Here is a 15,083-nt window from a genome sequence, read left to right as displayed (position 1 = left end):
ACATTTACATCTCATAGCTAACGTTACTAACACAACCAACCCAACACAACATTTACATCTCATAGCTAACTTTACTAACACAACCAACCAAACACAACATTTACATCTCATAGCTAACGTTACTAACACAACCAACCCAACCCAACATTTACATCTCATAGCTAACTTTACTAACACAACCAACCAAACACAACATTTACATCTCATAGCTACATATATGTAATTTTACTAACCTTTAAACACCTTCCAGTTCAACATTTCATTACGTCAATTCAAATCAATACCATGTAAATTATCAAAGTACTGATAGGAGTTGATTTTATGTAGATTTGCTCCAGATGCTTTTGGGAGTGAGAATTATTCCAAAATAAAAATAGCACAAGAACGTGTTTGACAAAACTCCACATCTAACTTAATGATTCTTGGGTTGATGCTGTTTTGTTTTAGCTTTTTGTTCCTCCCACAACTCCTCTTGAAGATTGGCACGACTTACACTAGTAAACAATTCCTCATTGCTTAAAATGCAAGAATTTGTACTTAAACGTCAGACATTTACTTATCCTTCATCTTTAAGATTGTGCATGATCTTATTTAAAATTTAAAATTCAATTCCTAGAGCTTTCTGCACATCATCTAAGAAACTGTATATAACTACGTAAGCATCAATAAATGGTAGTGAAATAGTTATAATTTATTCAATCTACAAAAATAGCCACGTGGTCTTAATTTTGCGCGTGTGAAAAGGTGAAGATTACGAACAGTGATCAATTTCATAACAGTAGTATAAGGCGGCTCGATGGGTGGTTCAACTGAGTGCACTTTTGAGGTCAAAAGGTCAAGTTTTAGAACGCACTCGAGAACGGGCGAGGTAGCGCGTTGCTAAGGCGGCGCGTGCCTAGCGCGTGTCGAGGTAGCGCGTTGCTAAGGAGGCGCGTGCCTAGCGCGTACTGTGCAGGTGTAGGAAAAATCGATAACAAAGTTGGTATGACGACGAGGCCTGAGCCGTGTGTGAATCCTTTAAAATCCTTTAAAATCCACAGTGTTATGAATAATAAACGCATGATTTTAAGTTTACACATTTATTAAATAAACAATTTAATTAATTTAGAGTGTTATTGACGTTGTGGAACATTCTATATGACGCTGTGGCCGAGCTAGGACTGGAACATTATAGCTGACGTTGTGGAAAAACCTGCTTTTCTATGACGTCACAATAAGTATATAAACGCAATACACATTTCGCGTTGTCACTTTCATCACCATGTCTGAGCGAATACCCAACGACTTACGGAATAGCAGAAATGGGCTCCCAACCAATTATATTGAACAGCGATTGAGATTTTTAGAGGAACAACTACACATACAGCGAGAGCGTGAATTAGAACTCCGCAGAGAAAACTGGCAACGAGTGAGATTTTTACAGCGGGGAGGGGGGATAGCCAGAGAAAAACGCCAGTTAGTGTCGGAATATTATCGAATCAAGCTCGACAGAGGCCGCCATTCCAGGAAATTTAAAGTGAAACAAAATGTGTACAACGTTACTTTCAAAGAGCTTCCAGATTCTTCCTTTATTCGGCGATTATTCAAAGATATGCTCAAAAATGTGAAACGGGAAATGAATCCCAATGATTATGTACGGCTCAACATTCGACACCCGTCTTTGGATTCCGAGATTTGGGTCGAATTTACCCAGTCTAAAAACCTCAACGAGGATAAAAATTTTAAACAAAATAGAAGCCGTACAGCAATCTAAAAAAGAGTTCCTGATGACAGACGGAGCCACACAGTTAGATTTTTTTCATGTCAAATATCCTCAAGGGAGTGGCGGCGGCATGAAGAAAAAGCATCTACAAGTCGATAAAAAGAAATTTAAGATCTCCAAGAGAGCCATCGTTCGTATTAACAACCCCGACGATTCATTATGTCTCCCTCGAGCTATTGCCGTGGCACAGTTACACAGTCAAAAACCTGAGGTTCCGGACCCCGAATGGGAGAAAAAATGGTTAAAGATGAGAAAAGGGGATACACAAGCTCTCGACCAGAAACGACAGGCCTTAGCGCTCATGGAACTCGCCGGGTGTGCAAGCGACCAACCGTGTGGGGCTCAGGAATGGGAGAAATTACATCAGGTCTTGACTCCCGAGTATCGCTTGAAAATATTCCATTTTAAGACAAACACGCAGCGATTACGATTAGACCCCATCTACAGAGGTCAGGGGAGCGGAAAATGTTTGCACATCCTGCTGGATAACGAGCATTACGATACCATAACATCGATGCCGGGAGTGACGGAAAATACATATTATTGTGATTACTGTGATGTTGGATATAGCCACATCGAAGAACACCGTACCGTCTGCCCTCACCGCTGTTCGTTTTGTTTAGCCGACACCCCCTGTTCCCCGGACGGCACCCGCACGGAATGTGTTCATTGTAAGGGATTTTTTAGAAATGCTGCGTGTTACCAGACCCACTTGAAACCTTACAGTAGCAATACCGCGACAACTGTGTGTAGTTTAATGGGACGTTGTGACCAGTGTCAGAAATGGATGACAAAGAAATTATTAAAACAGCACGCGTGCGGTGGAAAAACACAATGTCACATCTGCAAGAAACTCGTCACCACCCCACATCTCTGCTTCGTTCAACAGAAACCCAAGCCCAAACGCAACAAGGATTTGAAAATGTACATTTATTACGATTTTGAATGTACCCAGGAAAATGGAGTTCACACCCCTAACCTCTGTGTGGCCGAACGCGTGTGTCAACATTGCGATAGTTTAGACATCGACATGCGGTGTGATCACTGTCATGCGTTTGGCTCGCAACGCCGCTTCGTATTTCAAGGCCCCGACACCTTAAAGCAGTTTATGGAATGGTTGTTACAATCCCAGACGGACGAGAAGGGTAAAGTGACTTTTAAGCATGATGAAACGACCGCCATTGCGCACAATTTCAAGGGATACGATGGGCAGTTCATCTTGAACTATCTAGTGCATACGGCCTGTATCAAACCCGCAGTCATCCTCAACGGCAGTAAAATCTTGTGTATGGGTGTGTTCGGCTTGAGATTCATCGATTCATACAATTCCCTCCCCTTTGCCCTCGCCAAGATGCCCTCTGCGTTTGGATTAGCAGAACTGAAAAAAGGTTATTTCCCCCACTTTTTTAACACGGAACAAAACCAGAATTACGTGGGGGCTTATCCCGATGCTCACTACTACAATCCTGACGACATGTCGATCGCTAATCGTGCAGCCTTCTATACCTGGTACACTCAACAGGCCGGGAAAGTGTTCGATTTCCAGAAGGAATTCCTGGCTTACTGTATCTCGGATGTGGATATTTTACGCCGTTGTTGTGCGCAATTTAAGGCGACGCTCTACGGACTCGTCCGCGTCGACCCGTTTCAGGAATCCATCACTTTTGCTAGCACGGCTAATTTAGCGTATCGCCGAGGATTCATGGCACAGGACACCATAGCCATCATACCCAATATGGGATATCAACCGTCGCGCCGCTACTCGGCCAAGGCCTGTCGCTGGCTCACCTCCCTGGACCGCAACATACGTCATGCTAAGAACGGGGGCGAAATTACCATAGGCCCTTATACGGTGGACGGCTACGAGGAGGAATCCCGCACCGTGTACGAATTTACGGCTGCTACTGGCACGGGTGCCCCACCTGTTATCCGAATCTGTTGACGGAAACCCACCCCCATCGAGTCCAGCAGACGTATCAAACCCTGTATGAGCAAACCTTGAAACGCGCCGCCGCCTTAGAGCAACAAGGATATACAGTCGTGAGCATCTGGGAACACGAGTTTGATCGACAAGTGAAAAACAATCCAGAGTTACAAACATTACTACGAGACCTCGATATTCAGGACCCCTTAAATCCCCGCGATGCCTTATACGGAGGTCGTACCAATGCTACTCGCCTGTATTGCAAGGAGGGAGACATGCGATACGTCGATGTGTGTTCTCTGTATCCTTACGTGTTGAAATACAGAACGTTTCCCATCGATCATCCTCAAGTCATCACCAGCGATTTCAAGAATGTGAGAGAGTACTTTGGTCTCATTCATTGTCGTGTCTTACCACCACGAGGTCTGTATCACCCCGTCTTACCCTATAAGACGGGAGGAAAATTACTTTTCCCCTTATGCCGAACCTGCGCCGAACATCGCAACTTAGGACCCGACGATCGATGCAGTCACAGCGATTCAGAACGCAGTCTGACTGGCACCTGGGTGACCGTAGAAGTACACAAAGCTCTAGATCTCGGCTATCGGCTCGACCGCATCTATGAAGTCTGGCATTTTGAAAAGACCAGTCAGGACTTGTTTCGATCTTACATCGATACTTTTTTAAAAATTAAACAAGAAGCTTCCGGATTCCCCGATCATTGTCAAACGAGCGAACAAAAACAAGACTACATCGATGAGATCCGGCGCCGGGAAGGCATCTTCATGAATCTAATAGACATCGAAAAAAACCCGTCCGTAGAACCATTGCCAAACTCTTTTTAAATTGTCTCTGGGGAAAATTTGCACAACGATTACAACTACCACAAACACAGTATTTAACCGAAGAAGAAGAATTACAGAAAAAATTACAAGATGCCACTCTAGAAATCAAAGGAGTCGAGCTGCTGGAAAATCGAGATCACCCCGAAACCGACATGATGCTGATCAATTATCAGGAGAAAGAAGAATTCCTAGAAGACTGTCCTTTTGGAAACGTAGTGCTGGCTTGTTTTACCACAGCGCATGCTCGTTTACATCTCTACGAGACGTTAGAACCTTTGGGGGAACGCGTCCTCTATTTTGATACGGATAGTATTATCTATCAACATGACGAGACCCAATTTAACCCTACCATTGTCAACAGTTTAGACGGCTGGACCGATGAATTGAGTGGAGATCGATCATCAAGTACATATCGGGAGGCCCTAAAAATTATGCATACGAGACCCAGGGGGGAAAATCAATGTGCAAAGTTAAAGGACTGACGCTCAATTATCGCGCTTCTAAGATCGTCTCACTCGCTACCTTAGAAAAAATGTTAAAAGGAGAAGAAGAAGAAGTCAATGTGCGTTATCCTCACTACATTCAGAGAACGCGCCAGCATGATGTTCGCACCATCCCCTTAGTAAAGAAATACCGCGTAGTGTACGACAAGCGACAGCGGGTTCACCATTACAACACGCTTCCTTATGGATATTAGGTATAAAAAAGGAAACGCGTCTTGAGAAAAACATCAGTCTGCAAAATGAGTAAATACGGATCACTACAGAATCCTTCAGTGCCATTCTATGGTGAATTATCGGCTCGTCTAGCGTCATTTCATACAGCCCCCGATATTCTGTTGAACTTATTACCTAACATTGCAGAAGCCGGATTCTTTTACAAAGGAATGGATGATCATGTGCGTTGTTTTCATTGCACATTGTCTCTCAAACATTGGGAACCCGGGGACGATCCTTGGATAGAACATGCCTATTGGAGCCCTCATTGTGCTTACGTGTTGTGCAATAAAAGTGTCAAATGGGTACGACAAGCCTTCAATGCCTATGCCCGTGCTAAAGACAGTGATCGCGATTGGGGAGACTTACCCTTAGACGGGGCAGGGAATCCAATGTGTACCCAGAAATGTCACATTTGTTTAGAACGAGACTTGAGAATTGCTTTTTTACCTTGTGGTCATTTATGTACTTGTGCTATGTGTGCTTCAGGACTTAGAACATGTCCTATTTGTAGAGATTCTTTTGTAGAAACGGTTCGTATTTTTACTTGTTAATAAATATGTATGATCCCATGAACTTGTGTCATTTATCAAGATGTATGCCTACGAGACACTGGCCCCGTTTCAATTGAAACATGAATTTACTATGGTGGTGGCGGGTCCCTCTAAATCGGGTAAAACGGAATTTGTGAAGCAACTGGTATAAAATACGCAGTGGATATCACCACCACCAGAAAAAATAGTATGGTGTTATCGAGAATGGCAACCGGCTTACGAATCATTACAAAAAGCTGTAACATTCGTTCACAACATTCCTCAAGACGATGAGAAATTAGTCGCCGATCTCACTACTCTACATTTACTCATTTTTGATGATATGATGGGCGGTAAAGCCATATAATCTATTGTAGATTGGTTTACGCGCAAAGCGCATCATCGTAATACCAGTGTTATATATATCACGCAAAATCTATTTGATCGCGCCGTGCAACATCGTACTATCAGTCTGAATGCCCACTATCTCGTGTTGTTTAAAAATCCTAGAGATAAATCTCAGATTGGGGTATTAAGTCGCCAATTACAAATGCCTCATTTATTACCCGCGTATGATGAAACCACCAGTATTCCTCACGGGTATTTACTAGTCGATTTAAGTCCTCAGACACCCGAGGATTTAAGATTAAGAAGTCAACTCTTTTGTACCTTAGCGGTGCACATGCCACCGAGAGTATAAATATCATTATGAATGACTATTCATTTCATTTCACAAACAACTTTCATCATGGGTAGACCTACAGCCAAGAGTAAATTAGTGAAAACGTTACGACGTTTACAGCGGGAACGGGATCCCGTTCAACGAGCCCATCTCATTGAATTAGGACGTAAAGCCTTACTCAACTGGCTTGCCATGGGCGCTAAAAATTTATTACGAGGAGTCTTACCCGTGAATAAACTCACGGGGCGTTTCATTCAAGCACATCGTCACGACTTGAATGTCATTGCCAATAAGAATGCGAATGAAGAAGATCGTAAAAAAGCCATTTTGAAACGGGGTGGAGCCGGATTCTTAGGAGGGACCATCATTCGTCATTTGTTCAAATGGGAAACGGGGCAAAAACGTAAAAGACGTCCCCGTAGTGTGGCGAGAGTCGTGAAGCAAAAGAAAACACGTGTGTTACCCCCTTCCCTCTTAGCCTTAGCTAAGAAAAGAAAAAAGAAAGTTCCTAAAGTTCCTAAGAAAGTTCCGAAACTCATCATTCACCGGAAGACCCACGATCCTAAAACCAGTGTCCTGGGCCCATATTTACTAAAGTTCGTAGACGTAAACGTAGCGTAAATCTAGACGTAGTGTACGTTTACGTGTGGGACGGTATTCACGAACAGTCGTAGACGTAGATTTACGTCAGAAATAAGCGTAACTCTACGTGTGCTACACTAGTACACGTAAGCTGATCGTAACTTTAAGAATAAACAAAGCAAATGGCGACTTGTCATTTTTATCGATAATTTCTTGCGTAAAGACCTTACAAACCCTCTAGATGGATATAAGCTGGTTAGTAATACACAAATTAATTGTATTTATTCAGATTATCGTTTTCTTTGAGATCATCTGCAATTGTGTGACAATTCTCAAAATTTTGAGCCCGATCTAATTTACCTTGTGGCGGATCTCAGTCTGATTTAAAATCAAACCGCTCACTTCGCTCGGAATACGGACAGTCGGTGTCCGTATATCGAGCAAAGTGCGAAATTTGATTTTAATCACACTGGGTGGATCTAACCTTGCCTTTAGAAATAATTGGGAAGCTTTTTATTTTAGTCATGCAGGTTATTTAAAAAAAAAGAATATTTGCCATTTATCTTATTATATAGGGTAGGTCTAGCATCTTTCAGGGAAATACATTTTTTTAATTTTCCAAACATGGTGGAATTAATGTATACATATGCAATCAAACATGCAATGTTTTAGATTTGAAAAGAAGAGTCACTGTGTGTACAAGAATACATGGTGATCGACAGCTATAGAAAAACTATTTCTACTTATAGATATGTGATCTTTACTTTGTGGTTATAAGCAAATATTGGTAGTCCAAATAACTATTTGTTACATTGTTACTTACACAACAGGGAAATGAGCCTCTAAATAAATATTTCTTTAAAAAAAAAAGATATGCATTTCATTCCAAGAATACAATTTGGTGTAATTTGTTTCAGAGAGCAATTGTGATGCCTACTAGTGTAGTCATGTGTAGACTTTCAATCTTTCAGAGTGCCATTTCCTTTAACTATAATCCTACAGGAGTCAAACCTTCATTGATAATGCATATATATGAATCTTTCTACCATTCATGATTTGTATGTAATTGACTTTTATATGTGATTAGCTAGGTAAAAGTCTTTGCAGTGTATATTACCAAACTCCAAGGATGATGCCTTAAACATACATATTATTTTGTTGAAGTCCATCCCCCCCCTCCCCCCCCAATTTACAAAAATTTCACTGATAAAAGTTCATTCTGAAGGCCTCTCACATTAAACCGACATATGTACTAATGCTCCTCTTTACAAATTTTAACCCACCAGACAACTTTGTTGACAAATATTTAAGATTTATTTATTATGTCATCATTTTAATATCAAGATGTTAAAATCATTCTAGAAATGGAAGTAATACATGTACATGTCAATATCAATAACAACATGAAAATTCATCTAAGAATTTATCTATTAACAAATATAATTACATGTACATAATTGTATGCATAACAATGCATGTACATGTACTTAATTTCTTAAACATGTATTGTAACAAATTCTATTTTGCTGAATATCAAACTTTTTTTTATTTTACTGTCAATTTTTAAATGTCCATATGATATATAAATGAATAAATAAATATATAAGATGACATCAATGTAGCAGATGGACCATCAGCATGGATTGATCAGTGGGTAGAGTACCAGACTACGGGTCATGGGTTAGATTCTCAATCCTGCCATATATTTTTGAATCATTCCTCTGCTCGTCCTTTTACACAATCATGGCAATGGAAGATGAACATTTCTCGGTTTCGCAAAAGATTTTTCAGGCCATTACAGCAATGTACCCATAGACCTAGAAAAATAATAGTATTACATTGATTTAAATAAACAACTGTCATTACACTGCAATCAAATTTCATAAGGCTTGAAAAATACATGCAACATAATTGTTAGTTAAATAAACTGTAAAATTGTGATAATACTCATTTTATTTACTGTATATTCATCTACCGTACACCATATCTGGGAAGATATCATTAAGTATCACCTACAATTTCTAATTTTAATGATTTATAACCTAAGAGCCCATATTAAGAAAAAGATTTCAAATGACCCCAATGTCAACTTCAGTATTTTTTCATTAACCATTCCCCTTGTAATGAAATTGGCTTCTTTCCAAACCAGAAAAAAATACTTTTTAACCAAGAATGGTAAGTTTCAGTTAAGGTCATTCACGTTTATAAATAAAAAATAATTTTTTGTGACAATTCAGGTACAATTCACTTGCATTCTATTTTCTTTCTACAAAATTCTCAGGTTTAATTAATCTAGAGTTAACATATTTTGATAGTTCCTGGTTGTGGCAAGTAAAAATGTAAAATCAGCTGATATGTACTGCAGTATGGTATATGAATGGGATTTTACTGTAGCAAAGAAGGTGAGAAAAATCTTTAGCACAATTGAGTATTGAACCTGGTACCTTTGCACTGAGCTACTCAGGCTGACATATAGTACATGGTAGTACAACATTATAAATTTAAAGGGGCATATTTGCTGTGAAAGTGATGGCAGCCATTTTTATCTCTCAAAATCTCCCAATGGCAAAGGAATATGTATTACTGACTAAGAAAAATATTTCTTTAGTAAAATAAAAAACCCAAAAAAACAACAGAAACCTAACAAGAGGCCCACAGGCCTTATCGGTCACCCGAATACTAGTGGAAAAGTAGCATTACTTCCATGGACTATGAAATCTAGAAAAAATTTCCTGTTCTAAATATCTAAGCTAATTATATTCTAATGTTCAGCAACAGTATAAAACAAGATGTGTTCTTAAAACTTCACATCCCTCAAAGTGCATACACTGATGAAAGGCTTTAAATAGGTGTATTCACATGAAAACATCAAAAGATATGACTAATTTGGACTCATCTTAAAGTCATAACCCTGGGTTGTGAAATTCACCATTTTTTGTACATCCTTTTCTGCATTTATATTTTATACAGTATCAGCAAACTTACACATAAATACTATATACTAAGTTTGGCCCCACCCTGGGGTCAAAACCCTTACTCTGGGGGAAATCAAATTTACAATTTTGGTAAAAGACTACCTCCTCTATCCATTTAGTTTCAATTTAGTATCAATAGCATTAAAGAAGATGTAATTTAAGTGTTTTATACACATAAACACTATATAACAAGATTTGCCCCGCCCTGGGGTCAAAACCCCTACCCCGAGGATCATGAAATTTACAATTTTGGTAGAGGCCTGTCTGCTCTACATCACTATGCATTTAGTTTTTCTTATATGTGTGTGTTTCTTGATAAGAAGATTTTTGAAAATTAGTCCCCCTTGTCCCAATGATGCTTCATACCAAATTTGAAAAGAATTGGACTGGTAGTTATTAAGAAGTTAAAAATGTTTAATTGTTAACGCAGGACGAATGAAAACTAATTGCAATAGGTTACCGAGTAAACTCAGGTGACCTAATAAAAGTACATTTGATAACCGCTTTTAGTGTAAAGAAATATATAAAGAAGAATTATTGGCTTGCAAGATAATAATTATTTAATCACCAAAATTACATATATTCATTTGCTTGCTTTGAGATTAAAAGGTGTTTCAAATAACTGAATACATGTGTTATTACTGATCAGAAATATATAATATAGAGCAATTTTTATTGAGTGTTGATTTCAAATTTTGGTGACAAAATTACAGCTATTATTTTGGAAATCATGCAAGAATTTTTAATATCGAGGAGATAAAAAATAAAATTTCAAAGAAACATAGTGTATGTCCTTAGATTGGTTAAATTTCTATTTGCCAAAAAGGTGAAGATATGCTTAGACAGACAGGTACAAAACATGCAAAATGGACAAACTTTGATCATAAAAACTCATAAATTTATGTTCTTAAATCTTTGCCTAAGGATTTAATCATCAATGCATTACAAAAATCATTACATCATGTACCATAATTTGTTTCGGATTTTTTAAAAACTTTGTAAGTACAGAAATGATTAAATGTGTACAAACAGTGGATATACTTACATCATATATATGTACTGTACATCTTGTATCCCAGTCCTAACCCTGAGGCATCATGGAAAATCTTTCAGGAGAGGACATGAAGAGAAATGTATCTAATTCAAGGAATGCTGCTGTCTTTTGGCAATTTATTTCTTGACCACCTTTATGACCCTTTGAAAAATAACAGAGGTCAGCTAACTTGGATATCTAGTGCATTATATCACACCTAATATCTCCAATTAATATATAGTCAATGTTATTCTACATTAAATAAATTAACACTGACTTCACACAGTTGTACAACTGTATTTGAATGCGATTTTGTTTCACAATATTTTCTGAAAGTTTTGCACATGGATGTGGACAAGCAATAATTGAAATGATGCTAAAAGAGACTGTAACTGTCCTCATCTGGTACCGAGTCCATTCACCCTATCTACCTGTTCGCCCAGAGTATATATTGTTAAAGCAATAATAATTTTCATATTTTATAACTATGCAATAGAGGGGCACGTACAAATCACACATTTTAGAATAAGTGCCTGTATATATAATGTATATTTTAGATTCATTTTTCACCAATATTTTTTTTTTTTTTTGCGAAATGATGTGAAAGCATGTGCGTACTTGTGTACAGGTAGCTATGATACTGCTTTGATGTTGTTCCAGTCATGAAATTAAAAAAAATGGGATAAATAATTTTGAATTTCAATTGTGGTATTGTCAAAAGTTTGAAGTTACCATGTACACAAATGAGCTTGTGTCTTAATGTGTTAATAGTGGGCACACATCAAATTGTAAATAACTTACACATATGTATATGTGCTCACTATTTAGAAATTAAGATCCAGGCATTGTAGCAGCTACATAGGTTGAGAACAAAATGAATAAGGGGCTGTGATTTTACCATGTGTGTCATGTACTGAATCCCCTTGAAGTCAATTTAACATTATTTAGGGGCCTAGTGACGAGTAGTCAGTGGTAAAACATTTAAGGTTATTACTACACAAACAACTTAACTTACTTGTCAGTCCATGCCGACTTCTTTTTGAAGACCTACAGCATCGCAGATCCATGCACAAGTCAAATGCGTTAAATTTGATGAACCTTCCATTTGGATTTGTAAACAACACTGAATAGCGGTACAGTTGATCGACATGCCGTTGGCAGGCATACGTATACGTTGAAATTCGTTGCTTTCTCACAAAGTTCTGTGTTCTTTTTCGTCATAATGCGGCGGTAGCGCAGGGAAGTCAAAGTAAATGAGCAAATTCACACGTTTTACGCTTCGAAGTGAAAATAGCCACTGCGCACGCGTACGTGCAATCGTACATCGTAAGTTACGTTTGCGGCTACGAACGGTTTTGTAAATACCATTTCACGAGTACGTAACTTTAATCTTAAGTCAGACGTAAATCCTACGTTTACGTCTACGTCTACGAACTTTAGTAAATATGGGTCCAGGCTCCTTATCTCTTACGCATGGCTAAATTTCCTAAGAAGAAGAAGACCCCTAAACTCATCGTGAAAATCCCTTTTTCGAAATATATGACACCTCAAATAACCCCACCCAGGAAAATGAAGACTTTAGCAGAACTGAAACAAGGATTAGCTGAAAAGAAAATGGAACGAGCCATGAGAGGACCCATAGGAACTTCCAGAACCACCGATACAGCCTTACCCACTTTTGGTCAAGCCTTTGGGGGTATGGCACATTTTACTCCCTTAAGCACATCGACCCCTAAGCAGAAATACAAATGTCGATATTGTCCTCTGCAATACAATTTGAAAAGTAGTCGCGATCGTCACGAGGAGACCGTTCATCACGGGCGTTTCAATCCCCAGCACCCGAGCGTGTAACACTATAAAAAGCAGGGGGAATGTGCACAGACCTTCATTATTACACTATGGCTGATACGAAGAAGTGTGAATTCCGATTAAGACCTCATTTCCCCTCTTGCAAACCTTAGCGGCTCCTCATTATTCCTCCAAATTAAAGAGAGAGGTCATCAAATATTGTTCCAATGACTGCATTCTAAAGATTTGTGAGATCGTGTACAATATATTAAAAGGGGTGATTCCTCTCACTCCCGCTCAGAAGCGACAACTTGGTCCGAAGAAGCACATCTTAAGACGCATGGTGCAGCCGCAACCCGTGAAAAAACTACGAGCGTTACTAAATCAGAAAGGAGGCTTGGCTTCATTCGTTTGTGGAATTAACAAAATTTGCAAATATCCCAATAGAAGATGAGTCGTAAAATGGTATTAGTACCCGAAGCCATGCTGAATGAGTTGAAGGGAAAATTACCCAAGCCTCCCGAATTTCAATCGACCGTGGGGTTACGCAGTGAATTAGATGACATCGAACATCGAGATGATTTAACCGAGGGGGAAAAAGTAGTTTTGTATGGCCATCAACTTCATCGATATCGACAATATTTACAACAAGCATGACAACAGACTCCGTCTAAACCTTTACCACCGACACCGCCTGGGGGTGCCACAGCCGCAGATACCAATGCATTAGAAGATCAGATTATCAAAAGTGTCAGAAAACCGGGTCAAAAGAAAGCGGGTTTATTACTCGATCATCTCAAGAAATCCAAAGTCTTAACTTGGAGTAAAGAAGGAGAAATCAGTTATAGAGGACATAAGGTCCCCGATTCCAATATCGTGGATTTAATCACCGAGTCCCAGAGACAAAAACCTTTAAAACATCGTGAACCCCCTGCAGGGTTACAGCAATTTGCCCAAGCTTTAAAAGAAACGAATGCCCTAAAGGATATGTGACCAATCGTGATGTTATAAAAGCGATGGACAAGCCCGGAAAAATCAGTACTCCTAAACCTATAGATGAAGATGAGAGCGGATTTCAAGAAATCTCGGGTTTTGACCAATCTTTCTATGAAACTCCCAGACGAATGATGACCCCTAAAAATATCAGGGAGGCTGGTAAAAAGACATCACGTGAAATTGGAAAATGGTTAACGCTACAATGAAAAAATCTAGGAATCAGATCTTACAGCGACTTTATTACGACCCTAAGACAGGGTATGGAGGAGTACAGGCTTTATACCGGCAAGTGCGTAAATTAGGTCATAAGATTACTCTTGCTCAAATTCGGGAATGGTTCAAAGAACAGGATACGTATACCCTACATAAGCCCATACGTCGGAAATTTAAAAGACAACAGACGCGAGTGACGGATATAGACGAACAATGGCAGTTAGATTTAGCCGACGTCTCGAACTTGAAAAAATACAATGATGGGTATACGTTTTTATTGTGTGGGATTGACGTGTTGTCGAAATATGCGTGGGTGGTGCCTTTAAAACAGAAAACGGGGAAAGAAATGATACGAGGCCTCAAATGGATATTTCGAGACGGACGTCGCCCCGTTCGCATTCAATCGGATCAAGGGAGAGAATTCACAAATAAAGAATTTCTGCAAGCCTTCAAATCCATTCATTTCTTTACGACTCGTAATGCCGAAACCAAAGCCAGTATCGTGGAGCGTTTTCAACGCACCCTGAAAGCACGTATGTGGCGATATTTTACACGTCATAAAACACGACGGTATGTGGATGTTTTACCCGATCTGGTACACGGTTACAATCACACGTATCATCGCAGTATTCAGAGAGCTCCTGCTCAAGTCAATGCCAAGAACGTCTTGAAATATGGAAAACCTTGTTCGGAAAACAGAGACTATCATCGACCTCTTCATTACAAACGGGAGATCGTGTACGGATCAGTAAAGCGAAACGTACATTTGAAAAAGGCTATTTACCGAAGTGGACGACAGAATTGTTTACCATCTCCAGAAAAGTTCCAGGACGCAACGTATATCGAATTAAAGACGACCATGGAGAAGAATTAGAAGGAACGTTTTACGATAAAGAATTGCAAGCAGTAATTAAAAAAGACGATGTCTACGAAGTGGAGGAGATCTTAGGGTATAAACAGCGCCGCGTGGGGAAAAAAGTCATTTCAGAAGTCAAAGTGCGTTGGAAAGGATATCCCCCTAGTTTTGACTCATG

The 15,083-nt window shown here is 39.3% G+C and overlaps 1 protein-coding gene and 1 long non-coding RNA gene across 2 annotated transcripts; one reads left to right on the top strand and one right to left on the bottom strand.

Annotated features, from left to right (window-relative positions):
- Positions 1-1,766: 1,766 nt before the first annotated feature.
- On the top strand, positions 1,767-3,704 carry LOC130048754 (uncharacterized). The gene has a single exon (XM_056145799.1). The coding sequence runs from the start codon at positions 1,767-1,769 to the stop codon at positions 3,702-3,704; it is 1,938 nt and encodes a 645-aa protein (XP_056001774.1).
- A 4,652-nt stretch (positions 3,705-8,356) lies between these two features.
- Positions 8,357-12,457, bottom strand: LOC125672969 (uncharacterized). Its single transcript, XR_007369196.2, has 3 exons — positions 12,068-12,457; positions 11,065-11,214; positions 8,357-8,861 (listed from the first exon to the last, which is right to left on the bottom strand). It is a non-coding gene; the product is annotated as an uncharacterized LOC125672969 (long non-coding RNA).
- Positions 12,458-15,083: the final 2,626 nt, after the last annotated feature.

The sequence above is a fragment of the Ostrea edulis genome, chromosome 7 (assembly GCF_947568905.1).
Source record: "Ostrea edulis chromosome 7, xbOstEdul1.1, whole genome shotgun sequence".
Classification (NCBI taxonomy): domain Eukaryota; kingdom Metazoa; phylum Mollusca; class Bivalvia; order Ostreida; family Ostreidae; genus Ostrea; species Ostrea edulis.
The sequence above is the reverse complement of the archived record's forward strand: the minus strand, read 5'-3'. Positions and strand labels throughout refer to the sequence as shown.